This window comes from Acanthochromis polyacanthus, chromosome 3, assembly GCF_021347895.1.
Source record: "Acanthochromis polyacanthus isolate Apoly-LR-REF ecotype Palm Island chromosome 3, KAUST_Apoly_ChrSc, whole genome shotgun sequence".
In the NCBI taxonomy this organism is placed as follows: Eukaryota; Metazoa; Chordata; class Actinopteri; family Pomacentridae; genus Acanthochromis; species Acanthochromis polyacanthus.
This window is the reverse complement of record NC_067115.1, coordinates 15,832,759-15,845,889: the sequence shown is the minus strand read 5'-3', so window position 1 is coordinate 15,845,889 and position 13,131 is coordinate 15,832,759. Positions and strand designations below refer to the sequence as shown.

The window sequence follows — 13,131 nt, the reverse complement described above, 5'->3', positions numbered from 1 at the left end:
AGAGGGGAAGAAAGGTGTGGGGGGATGGGGGAGGGAGGCAGAAAAACACATGCAAGGAAAAATATCATGAGATAGTCATGCGCCAAACCACCAAAAGCCAGAACATACAGTTACGACCCTTCACCAGGAGTCTCCTTTCACCAGGAACTTTCACCAAAGCCACAAAAGGCATGAAATTGCGCGTTTGTGTGTGTGCATATTCACGATTTTACCTGGGAATCCCCGGCGGCAGCCCTGGAGGAACGCGGGCCGGCCTGGACGGGATGAGAGGCACGCCAGCAGAGTTGGGGTCGCCTGGGTACACTGATGGAGGTCCGGGTCGGGAAGGAACAGGCGGGGCTCCAAATGCAGGTGAGGGGTTGAGAGGAAGCGGAGGGCCCGGAGTGGGACCTCTCACCGCTGGGGGTCGGCTGGGAGGAGGCGCCGTTGACATGGCGGGACGGGAAGCTGGTGGAGGACTGTGACAGAAATGATCAAAAATTAATGTCCATTTTCAATTTTAGTGTGAACCTGTAGAAGCCAATTAAGCACATATTTGTGTTTGGTAAATTCCTCATGTTGAACATCACATATCTTCTGCTAAAGTTCTAATAGCACATTACATTAATTTACATTGTATGACTCTTTAATTGAATCTTAGCATGTTTATGCTGGTTGTTATTATTGTAATACAGTTTTCATCTTTGCTCAGATCTTTATGGAAAAAAAACATCTTCAATCTCTATAAAACATTCTGTTTTATTTCTTGTAATATCTAATAATCTAATGTTTTGTGTATTTAAATGTGATGAAAAGAACCTTGTAACTTCAGTTTTGAGAGGTGCTACAGAGAAGCAGGTTTCTTATTATTATTATTTACTGGGATACATAATAAAAAAAGCACAAAGAAGGCTTGGCAGTGCAGTTGGTTTTATATGTTGGACAAAAGTAACAGCCAATAGAGGACCTCTGCTGGAGGGTTTGAGTAATAAAACCAACTGAGCTGTGAAGCTCAACTGGTTTAAGATTTTAGATGAAGATACGATTTTAAGCCCATAGCCACCAATAGGCTACATGTCTGTACATGTAAATGTCTCATCAATGCAAAGATCTGTTCTGTTCATACTTACGTGTGTTTTGTGTCTTTACACTTTGGTTTCTCATGGATTTCAATGCTTTTATTTTGGGTATGTTTTCTTTTTTAATAGGATTGCTACCTTGGGTCTTTGGCAATCCAGTTGTCATCTACCGGTGGAGGCACAGGAGTAGAAACCGTGGTGGTGCTGATGTCTCCAATGATGACCAGGGCCTCTTTCAAAGCGTGGTACATCCTCAGCATCTCATCTCTCCTCTGAGCCTGCTCTGCTGACTCCTCCATCAAACTGCCCTGATCACCGGCCGAGTACAGGTACGCCAGCAGCTCCGAGTGGATGAAGTCCTTCGCCTGGAAATGGGAGAGGATACAGTTACAGACAATAGAGTGACTGAGAGTTCAACCCTCAGAACACCTAGCAGTTTCTGGGCCTTCTTTGCACCTGTCATAAAAAAATAAATCTGTGTGGGTTAATTTTTCACTGCAATATGAAGTCCTGCACTTCTATGGAAACAGTAGAACCATAGCTAGACATAGAGAGGACTCAAAGATGTCTTTTGTGCAGTATGACACACTTACAAAGCCATAAATCTTGAAATAGAAAATGGGATTTTCTTTAATAATAAATTGAACAGGTGAAACATTTTGTTCCCAGAGGTGTTGTTATTACTGGAAACAAATCCATGGTGACCCTACATACTTTACATATATTTGTCTCATATGTGCTCTGTGTGAACACTTTGTGTATTTCAAACCAAGTCCCAGAATTTTTGTCACTTGACTGGTGGCTTCATTGTTATGCTGACATGGGGAGATTTTGTGGTTTTTACAGGAATCTGGTCAGAGCAAACTGTTTATTTTTAGCAAGGTTTTACATGGTATCTGTAGAATAAAGTGATCTTGATGAAATGTCATCATTTTAAATTGACATTTTGCTATTTTTCTTAATGAAACTGTACATCACATACGATTAATTCATGGAACACTGGAAAGTATAAAATCCAGTTAATATTCCTATTTTAATAGTTTCTAGCTCTGACAAAAGGTGATATTTTTTGGGATTTTTGAAAGATAATACCATCTTTCAAACCTGCGAGCACTTTTTAGGCTTCAGAGGGTTATTACATGTATTTCTTCATCTTGAGATGTTTAAACTAAGATTTAATATTCCACTAAAAAAACACCTTTAAGACAGGACTTTAATTCTCCATACATATCAATATATCTTATAATAGTGAGTCATTGGTACATCTACGGGAACTACAGATCTAGACAACATATTATGCATGATGCTGCTATAAAATGCTGATAAGAGCAGCAAGACTAAAACAGGAAACGCACGTTATTGATCATGAGGTGCATGATGGTCTTAGGCATGAGGTCTCTGATGGATTTGTTGACGATGCCGATGTACGAGTCCACGAGGTTTCGGATGGTTTCCACCTGTCGTTCCAGCTGCGGATCCATGGACACCGTGTCGCTAGAATTCATCGCATCTTCGTTCTCAGGCTGGAGGACAACAAGACAAGGATGGAGAAAAACAAGAGAGGGATACAGAAAGTGTTTGTGTCAGTGTGATTCATTAAAAACGTCTCACTCTACACGTACGATTTGTTTCCTGCCAAAGTTTGAACAGTGAATCTGGTGAATCTAGTTTTGTGGGGGGGGGTTTGTCTTGGTGCTGCCCACTGATCTGAAGTGGGTGGAAATCTGCTGGAAAAATGTGATGTCTCATACTTCTGAACACTAATCAGGATGATGCAGTATTTAAAGCTCTTACTGACAGTCAGTGGGTTGTCCAGCTGCTGTCACTCAAATCCGACCAAACCTGAAATTAGCCGAGCTTTTGAGCGTTTTGAACTAAAAATTAAATAAACAACTGAAAATGCCTTTTAACAACACTGATTGACTTTCAGCAGGATTTGAGGCCACATAAAACCTTTAAATTATGACTCACCGTTTTCTCTAGCACAAGCTTAAAGATCTCATCCGAGTATTGCTTCTCTTTGGAGTAGCCTTATATCTACAGTATCTCTGAACATCACAACAGATCTGTTTAGGTGCATTCTCTAAAACTAATACATTTAGAAACACCAGTCGAGGATGTTATATTTGCAGTAGAGACGCTGAAAATACAAGGAAGGTAAACAGTGGCCTGGATATTCTATCAGCAGGGCAGTAAATTGAACAAGCATGTCGAACAATGTTACTAAAAAAGGGCCTTTGTCCTGTGCAAACCTATTCTGGAAACGTTTTAATGGAATATGTAAAATCTTTTGACAAGTAAAATGCATTCTGTTCAGTATGCAAACAGCTGACAAGCTCAGGTAAACACTGCATGTCACAGAGCGCTGTGCATTTTCGAGCACATTTAAAGAATCCAGATTCTACTGGAATCCTGCAGTAATTGCAATGTGAATACGCTTTTATTGCACCTGGTCTTTCTCTGGGTAAACACCAGCCCTGAGGAAGGAGGCCTTCCAGCTGTCGACATCCTCCTGAGTGTCGCATGCCAGTTCAATCTGACGAAGGTCTTTGTACACATTCCTGTAAGGCACACATGCACAATGATGTAGGAATAAAACACCCACACACACACACAAAACAAACCATAAAAGCACTGGTTTTAGAAGTTCACAGCATCCACACCTCTGCTCAGTATTGAAGATGGCAAAAACGTGCTTGCTGGACATGAAGCCCTTTTCCACATCTCTCAGCTTCAGGTTGTCGAGAGGCAGCATGTACTTCTTTTCTTTCTCCTGGAAAATCAGGGAGTATTGCAGAAATTAGCATAAAAGAAAGCAGAGTGCAACATCACCTACTTTAACAGCAGCAGTGTTGAGCTGAATCTCAGGACATGGGACTAAATACTACACTTCCCAGAATGCACCGGTCACAGCAAAGCGTTCATCACTGATCCAGAGCACCTGGGAAGGACCGGAGGGAGGTCAGTCATTCAGACAATCTTCAGAGGAGAAAGTAGCAAGGAAAAGAACAAAGGAGATCCAAGTCCACTCATGGATTCAGTCCAAAGACGCCAGTGGTTGGTGAAATGTTTGCTTTCTTGGTGGTTTGAGGTGTTTCTTGATATGGTCAAGTTTGTGTTGGCTGGTGTGTGATTGGTTGGTGAAGGCACTGCACCATTTGCTTATTTGATTTTATGTTAAGTGAGTTTGAATTAAGATATTTCATTTTGAGTTTAAAGAAAAATATAGAATATCTGTATTTTCTGTTGAATGTTACAATTTGCTGAACTTTACTAGAATGTTGATTCATTGTTCAGTTTGAAAGGCTTAAAATGTGAACACTTAGTAGAAATTGTTCTTTGTTTGCTTTGAAAGGCTTAAGTGTTTGTTCATTTAAATGGTTAATATGTCAACTTTTGGTTCCATGTTTGATGGTGTCTAATCTAATGAAATAACGCAATCAACCAACTAAAAGGAAAATAAAAGTTTGAGTTGGAAACTTGAATTGAGTTGTCCTTGCATCCTTTGGAGGGAAAGAGAGGTGGACTTGACAAGTACAGGGTATTTTCTTTAAAAGTACAATAAGTAAGATTTTGCTGTCAAACTTCTTCCCATAGAGAAAAGATGAGAAAACTATACATTTGTGTGTGTTAACCGTCTCGTACGCATCCTTACCTCCTCATCTTTGTACCAGGAGAGAGACTCTGCTGTCAGGACAAACCAGTAGTCCTTGGATCCGCCCTTCATGATGCTGATGTTGATGGTGAGCCAGCCTCTGCGGATGACCTGCACACGAGAGTCCAACAGTTGACTACACTACACACCCAGCAAGAGGGGGCAATCTACAGCAAGCAAACAGGTAAACTAACAACTAAAGACACAAAAACGGTCAAAGAAATGGCACGGCAACATTAAAAACAACACAGCAGCCATGCAGGTGCCACAGTGAAAGATCACAGTGCTGCCAGATCAGCCCGTGCAGCTACTATAAAAGTACACCACAAATGTAGAAAGTAAAAAAAAACAAGAGGTTTCAATTAAAAGTCACCTTCTCTGCATCCCTCTCTTTGCCAGACTGACGGACAAAAAGACAAAAGGACACACAGGGATAACAAGCAGACAGATGCGATTCTCTGATCTGAAGGGCGTGACCACAAACGTACTGCAGAGTAGCAGAGTGAGACTTGCAGCTGATTAGTCACAGCAGAGAGCTGTGGAGCTGAAAAGAATTTTCTCTTTATAGAACGCCAGAGGAGGAATCTATTATTTTTTTATGACAGACGCTCAGTATATTTTCTAGCCAACCCAAGTCACGACTGTAGACACACGTCATTGTTAAATATACTTTGTGTTCACACTGCAGTATACACCTGACTGTAAAAAGTAGAATGTCAACTGACAGATAAACTTCACAAATCAAATCTAGTAGAGTGAGACTAAGATTTCCCAAAGCTGGGTCAGACAGAGAAGTTCTGATTGCTACAGTTGGGTGTCAGTTGTAAAGCCTTATGTTTGCCACTTGAATGACCTCAGGAGCTGTCAAGACCAAAATCTGCTTTCAAATTAACCCTCTGAACCCCAAAGCCTGCCAGACGATTGAAAAGGCAATTTATCAGAGTCAGAAACGGCAGGAATCATCAGAATTTCAGTCCTCAAATCGCTCACCCATCAAGTCATTTTGTCGACACCTAAATCTGAACTTAGTATTACAGGGTGTCCCAAAAAATTTGACATCATTTCACAGGCCGATAATTTTGGCAATTTTTGTTGAAATAACCTCAAATTTTCACAGAATGTATAGAAACAGATCAATATCAAGAAGTCATATTGCGTCTTGGAATATAGCTTGCACACGGTCACCCAGGACTGTGCAGCATGACGTGTGCCGTGTCACAGGCGGTGCACATATTACTACTACTACTACTACTATACTACATATACTACTACTATATTACTATGAAATCGGTCCCATAATAAAGTTTTGATGTTCAAGGCCTAAAATGTTCAATTTCATTGACCTAGACTTCGTAGTATTCAAGATAATTGCTTTTAAATTATGTCAGATTTTTTTGGAACACCCTGTAAAATAATATTTTATCAAAATCTGTTTATTCTGCGTGTCCAATTTAAACTGTTTGCAGGAACCAGATTCTGTAAAAGGCAAAAAAACTGCACTCTTTCGTGCAACTGTGATGTCATTATTCACTCCGCTATGACCAACAGTCACATAGCAAAAATTCAGAGGCTTTTTGGCTGAACTTCAGACTGTGTTTACACAGAGCTGATAGGAGACAAGTACGGAAAGCAGTACAATATCTATACAATGCAGAGTCACTACTGGTAACATCTGAGGGCACTTAGGAAAATGTGCTGCACAATAATTCCATGGTTTTTCAATTTCTGTAAAATAATGAAATTGACCTTTCTGGTTCTCTTTTTTTTTTTTTTTTTAAATGATTTGACATTTTAGGTTTGTTAAACTGTACAGAAGAGCCCACAATGAGTAAAAATGTGACAGGAGTAAAAAAAACACAGGAAAAACTGCTGGGGTTCAAAGGGTTAAAACACTAGTGACAAGTTAGTGATATGACAGTGTGCATCAGAGTGATATGAGCGGGTGGTTTCACAAATATGTGTTTTTACCATAGACTGTATATATAGTGGACGTAGCATCTGGCTCGAGAATTGAAGCCAACCCGGAAGTGTCAAAAACTTGCAATATCACGCCGTCCGCGAGGGTTGGCTCCAAGAAGCTTTTTCTCCATAGACCCCAATTCTTTTTTGGAGAAAATAAAATTTGATAGACTGATGTTCTACAGCTCAGGATTTTTTTCCCGTTAGTTTTCATGGTCAAAATGAGAGATCAGGTGGCCGATCTTAAAATAAATAAATACTGAACTTTAAATAAATCGTTAAAGTTGGCGGAGCCAGGGGGCGTGGCTATACTTGATAGACAGCAACAGAAGCCTCTGCGGTAAAATGTGGGCGGGATAAGAGAGTCCTCAGCCAATCCTGCCCCTAGTTGCTCTCCGGTCCAGTCTGTTTGATGACGCTTTTTACGTCACTGGCTCCAAAAAATCCAAAACGGCGACCAGGAAGTAGCAAAATCCGGGCTTCATTTTCTCGGTGTTGAAACCAACGGGTGACTACACTGTTAGTTTACGCCTGGTTTTTACAGGTAAACCACAACTTTAAACTGTTGCTGCTAGTTGTAAAACATCTACATTTACTACTGTTGAAGCTGAAGACAGTTTGTCTGAATTCCGTTGAGACCCCCCTGTCAGAACAGATCTACTACAACATCCAACGTCAAAACATCAGCTTCTCAATCACTACTTCCTTATTTATAATGTGACTTTTTCATTTTTGGGGGGAATGTTCCTGAGAAACAGTCACTTTGCATTGCGCAGGACACACTGTACGTGCATGTGATGAGCAAAACCTCTTGAATCGTGAAAATATTACAATAAACTGTCATATAACTTGTGTTTTCTTGTTCCAGAGCTCATGATAAATCCATTAGCGTAACTCTCACTTCCCTCTTCATCAAGGAGCTCATATGTGGTTTCTCGACATGGTCTGAGTGACCGCTGACTCCCCCACCCACCTAAAGAGGAAGTGACACGTAGAGGTGCGGGGCAGGGGGCGCGATACTTACAAGAATCTCTCCCTGGGTCATTAAAAGGAGGAACAGGAGAGGAGAGAGAGGAAAAGGGAAATAAAGCACAGACAAGAGTGTGAAAATGTGAAGCAACAGAGGGTAATAATGACAGGAGAGTAGGGCTGAGACGACGACAACAACAGAAGGAACACGAAATAAAACAAAAAAACGGCAGGAGAAAGCAGCTGCTACACCACAGTGGGGTGAAGGCTAAAGCTGAGGTGAACAGTGTCTTTAGTTACCTGATTGGGCATCACTCTCTTCTTGGTGATATTAGCAGCAGTCCTTTGCTGGGCACTGAGGTAGAAAGATTCAGTCACATGAACTCATTAACAATATCCAGATTCTATCATGTTATAGCACACTGAAGAACCAAATGGCAGTTTGCATTTCAGTGAATTTTTCTTTTCCCACGTAACTCATGGTGGGATGAACTCTTATCTGTGCTTGATCAATAAAAACTCCACTCAAAAGAAGAGAAATAAAACCTTTAATCTAATCCACAGACTAAGCAATATTACTACTAATATGAATAATGATTGTTTTTCATCTACTCAAGCAATTATTTTTCTAATTGATCATTTGTTTTAAAAAAATCATAAATTCCCATCAGTTTCCTAAGCCTGCAGTCATGTCTTCACATTATTTAACTGATAAACACTACAAAACTGACAAAGAAAAATTCTAAATATTCTTACAGAAGATGTAGAATAAACAACAAAAGACAGACTGGAAATGTTTAGTTTTTTGGTATTAAATTATCAAACTATTATCACACTAGTTTATGATCATTTACTGTCCATTTTTATTTATTTTACCAGCAAACCTAAACTTTTAATAGTAACAGTATTATCAGTTCATTGTATTTGTCAAGTTTGAACAGTAGCTGATATCCACTGATTATAATTGAATTAAGGGTTTGTACACATTAATCAGAAAATCTGTTATTTTATATAAAAAAATAACTACTAGTGTCAAAGAAAAACTGCTCCCATGTTGGAATGCATGTATAGTTTTGCTAATAATTCTTGATTTCTCAGTGATTTTGATTTTGCATTCTTGAAATACAAGTAGTGGTGGTAAAAATTAAAACAAAGATTAGTTTGGAGCACATTTACTATTACTGGCAGCAACAATAGCAACAACAGAACAGTAGAGAAATACCAAAGTTGTTTCTGGTATTGTGTGTTGCCATCATGCTGCCACCAGAGAGAGCTAACATGTTACTTTTTAAACTGTAGATGTCTCTCTCAGTAGGAAACGTATCCAAATATAGGAGTTCACTTGCCAAAAATGTTAGTACATAATAAGTGTTCAGGTTAAAATGACTACTGATCAATCTATGCATGACTTTTAAAATTTACAAATAATATTATCTCTAACAGTCTAATTATATTATTAGTCCAGTACTGCCTCTCTATTAATTCTCCAAATGTTATTTCATTTAAGTGTAATTTCTTCCTCCTACTACAAAATATTGTAACTATTTTACAGATAAAATGTAAAGATCTTAACATTTCAGTGATCAGAGCCTTCACACTGGCTGACTGGATGTTGAAGAGAATAAGATGGAGAAAGTTTTGGTTGGGGGGGGAAATGTTTATTCTAATGTCTCTAAGATATATTCAAATTGCTATTTTTTTTAAAGACTAGTAAAATGACATCACATGAAAAAAAGCATAAAATTCTCACATTTTACAACATGAAACAAATGATTTTGTTTTTTGCTTGAATAAAAATGAACAGAATATCAGAATAGCTGCAGATGAATTTTTAATCATCTCATCAAAGTTTAACCTCCAACTCTGCTGATCCGAACAAAAATATAATCAATATGTGCAGTTTGTCTTACTTGGCGAATCCAATGAAATCCTCATGATTAGTATTGATGTAGGAGAGCTCGATGTCGATCAACAGCAGCACCTAAGAGCCAAAACGCGACACGTTATGTACACAGAGAATGAAAACCGTACAGGTAAGGCTGCATCCCTTCTCTCTGTCTGACTCACCTGGTCTTTGGTCTTACTGTCTCTCTCTCTGATGTAGGTGGTGACGATTCTCTCGGTTTCTTCTCTCAGTCGAGGGTACGAGCCCAGCTGTAGTCACGCAAACACAAAACACACACACAAGCGCCGCTGCAGACTGATGCGGGATACACACCTACTGTATGCAGGTTTGCACAACACTGTAGCACACTGTGTATCCTCACAAGCAGCTTCACCCAACCACTGACCGCAAATGTACACAAATATGAGGCGAGACAAGAAAAGACTAAGGATGCATGCACTGATTAGGCTCCTATCAGCTTGAGATTTCTTGTTTGCTGTAGATAAGAACTCTTTTCTTTTAAGTGTTTGGTCCATCCTGTTTAGTTCTGTGGCAACAATTTAGAAATCGGCGACAATTTAGTCCTCTGAGCCCCAAGCAGTTTCTGGTTTTATGTTCTGGTCACATTTTTATTCACTGTGGTGTCATTTTTCACTGGAGTTTAAACTGTTGTACTTCAATGGAAACTGTGGCTGGATGTAGAGAGAACTCAAATATCTTCTATGTAGTATAACAAAGCTACAATTTTTTTTTAAAACCCTGAAAAGTAAAGTAGAATTTCTTTATTTATTTAACAAATGTCGAAAAAGAAAAACTGATCTCAATGTGAGGTACCCACTGGTATTACCAAAACTGACAAAAAAAAATGGTGGATCTATTTTTATTTTACTACTGCAGCCCGGTGGTAATTGGGTAATTATTGTAGGTAATCTTGCCCTATTTTGCTCTGGTTGCATGCTGTTGTTTTATGGTTTGACTGTTTGTGAGTGTGTTTGCGTGGGTATTTTTGACCCAGCGAAGCAGCCCCAAGGAGGCTGCATCACTGCGCTCATCAGGCCCTTTCAGACTAAGACCAGGTATAATCACTGCGCTCATCGGGCTCCAGGTAGCTTCTTTTGGTCTCTCAGCGGCGTAGATTCTCATGGTTTGGCCCAAGGACAGACTCAGTAGCCCCAGCAGGAGGCTTGGAGGAAGGGGCCGAGGACCCATAAGCCCAGGTGTCAGATGGTGAGCGGGAGGACTGTGCGAGCAGTTCGATAGGAGGCCAGCGTGGCTAACGCTAGCCCGGCGGCTAGCGTCATACAGGTTGAAATGTTTTCACCGAACTTTTGTGAGCGCTGTGTCACCGCACTCACTGTTTTTGTGAGCGCTGTTTCACCGCACTCACTGTTTTTGTGAGCGCTGTTTCACCGCACTCAATGTTTTGTGGACCAAACAGCGCTGCAACGCGTTGTTTCTGACAACACGGAACAGTGAGTAAACTTGGCCTTGTGGCCGCGTGTGTGTGAGATCACAGAGCATAGACATAATTCTGTTCTATTGTATTGACTTTGTGGCTTTTGGGTGGCAAACATTGAACCGGTGGGGTAAACTGAGGGGGAAATATTGTCGTTCACTATGTGAGAGAGGGATTTAGATTAACATCGGGACTGGTCATTAGGACCATCTAGGGTCACCTATCTGAACAGACAATAACTCGTTTTTGTGAAAGTTTATTTCTTTTATGTTTTCTTGACTTATTGGTTGTATATATTTTTGTGTTGTAATAAATCCGGCCTTTCCTTAGTTAATCTGGCCCATAAGGAAAAAAACACTCTCTGGGTCTCATTTTATTTTAAGATATTCTGATATCTATTATTTGTTTAGTAGTTTCATTTAGCTTTACGAACCCGAGCACTCACCATTCTCGGGGTGATTACCTCAGTAAAGTGGCTGCATACGAGTGCTACACTACTTCTATTCCTGGCTTGTATATCTGTACTAGTCTGCTACTTGCTCAATAACAAGTCAGTCATGGCTTCTCATGTGTATTAAATAGCAAAGTTTAATTTTTAAAAAAATTCTACACAATATTGGTTATGCACATTTTTAAATGACACGTAAAATACAGTGGTATTAGTGAAATGTCACAAATTTGAGCTTCGATTCTGCTATTTTTCTCAGAGAAACTACACATCACACAAAATTAGTTAAAAGACCATCCGAAGTTAAGAATCCAAAGATTATTTCTATTCTTACAGTTTCCATCTATGATAAATTATGGAAGTTTGGCTATTTCTTACACAACATGCTTTTTCAGACTCGTTTTTTGGGGTTTAGAGGTGTAACTAACTCCGATTTTGCAAAGTCATCTCAAGCTCATAGAAAGTCTGAACAAATCAGGGAAGAGAAAAGTCTGATTAAAAAGAGATGAAGAGTGGAAAGCATCAGGCGGAGTCTTGTGAGGATTGTATTATGGGTGTCAACAGTGTAGAAAAGATGTATCACTGGAAAAATACATAAAAACAACCACCGCTGTGCAGCTAAATTTCTTAGTGAGGAGGTGGGAGATCTGATTGGATAATGAGGCAGTGTAAGGGCGTGTTAAATCAATGATCCCAGTGCTGATAGTGGATTGTGGTTTCTAGAGGTCCAGGGTCAGAATGGGAAAGGGGTCTTAGACTCAACATTGAGGGTAAACGTAGGGGGAAGCAGCAAAGTGGGTGCTGAGTGAAGCCTTTAAGCAGCAGTGACAACAATACTGACAGTGGTGAGTTAGTTTATTTAATTCTGACTCTTTAGTCTTAAACTTGTATTTGTTTTTTCTTTCCCTTGACTTCTCTTCCCTTTCTGTCCTCTGTCAGCATCACTTAAACGTCTCTGCTATTCAATGTTTACCTTTTCAGTGCACTTCCTGATCACGGTGACGAGCTCGGTGACGACGAGGTCGACACATTTCAGACATGGGTCTTTCAGCTTAATGACCTGCTTTTTCACTATAGCCTCAAACGCCATGTCTGGGGTGAACAGGCCTGTCCTGTGGTGAGGCGTCGTGGGAGTTGGAGGTTTAATATCAGGTGAAGAGGAGGAAGTGTAGCATGGTTTGTGGTAGTAAAAAAAAAGAAAAAAGGAATGGTTGTAGACGGAGTAGTGTGAGGGAAAACAGAAGGAAAAGAAAGATGAAGATTGAGGAACATGACAAAGAAGAAAAACAGGTGTTTAGTTAGTTCTAATTCATGTTCAGAACAGAAACAAGCTGCAGGTTCTTTGAAATTTCAAATTCCTACGTGAAACAGACGGCTTTTTAGCCATGCTCAAAACATGACTCTTGGGTTGGCAGTGTCGATCTGTATGTTGGTTTGTCCTCTACTGTGAAATATTCATCAGGTACTGGATGTACTACTGTGGTGTACAGATATCACTTGTCCAGTAGTCCTTTAATCTCAGCTGTACGTCGTGTGAGCGTGCTGTCATTTGCATTTATCTCACAGCCAAAGTACAGCCTCGTAAAGCAGCTGGCATGTCTGTAGCATGGCACCAGGCCTGCAACTTGTTTTGCAATGAACCTGCACAGGAACATGTCACATCCTGTCTTTTTCTAACCACACAGCCTCTCGGAGATGCCA

General features: G+C 40.0%; 1 protein-coding gene across 4 annotated transcripts in view; it reads right to left on the bottom strand.

Moving 5' to 3' along the window:
- LOC110972036 (dynamin-2-like) overlaps window positions 1-13,131 on the bottom strand; it is a 28,808-nt gene that overhangs the window by 2,783 nt on the left and 12,894 nt on the right. For 2 of the 4 annotated variants that reach the window (XM_051945363.1, XM_051945361.1), the window contains exons 10-19: window positions 12,404-12,542; window positions 9,709-9,795; window positions 9,552-9,622; window positions 7,942-7,996; window positions 4,714-4,824; window positions 3,722-3,831; window positions 3,508-3,619; window positions 2,414-2,581; window positions 1,197-1,423; window positions 213-458 (exon numbers count right to left, since the gene is read on the bottom strand). In XM_051945363.1, the coding sequence (XP_051801323.1) occupies window positions 213-458; window positions 1,197-1,423; window positions 2,414-2,581; window positions 3,508-3,619; window positions 3,722-3,831; window positions 4,714-4,824; window positions 7,942-7,996; window positions 9,552-9,622; window positions 9,709-9,795; window positions 12,404-12,542 (1,326 nt within the window). The remainder of the gene's footprint in view (window positions 1-212; window positions 459-1,196; window positions 1,424-2,413; window positions 2,582-3,507; window positions 3,620-3,721; window positions 3,832-4,713; window positions 4,825-7,941; window positions 7,997-9,551; window positions 9,623-9,708; window positions 9,796-12,403; window positions 12,543-13,131) is intronic. The other 2 variants (XM_051945362.1, XM_051945360.1) reach the window with 1 other exon arrangement.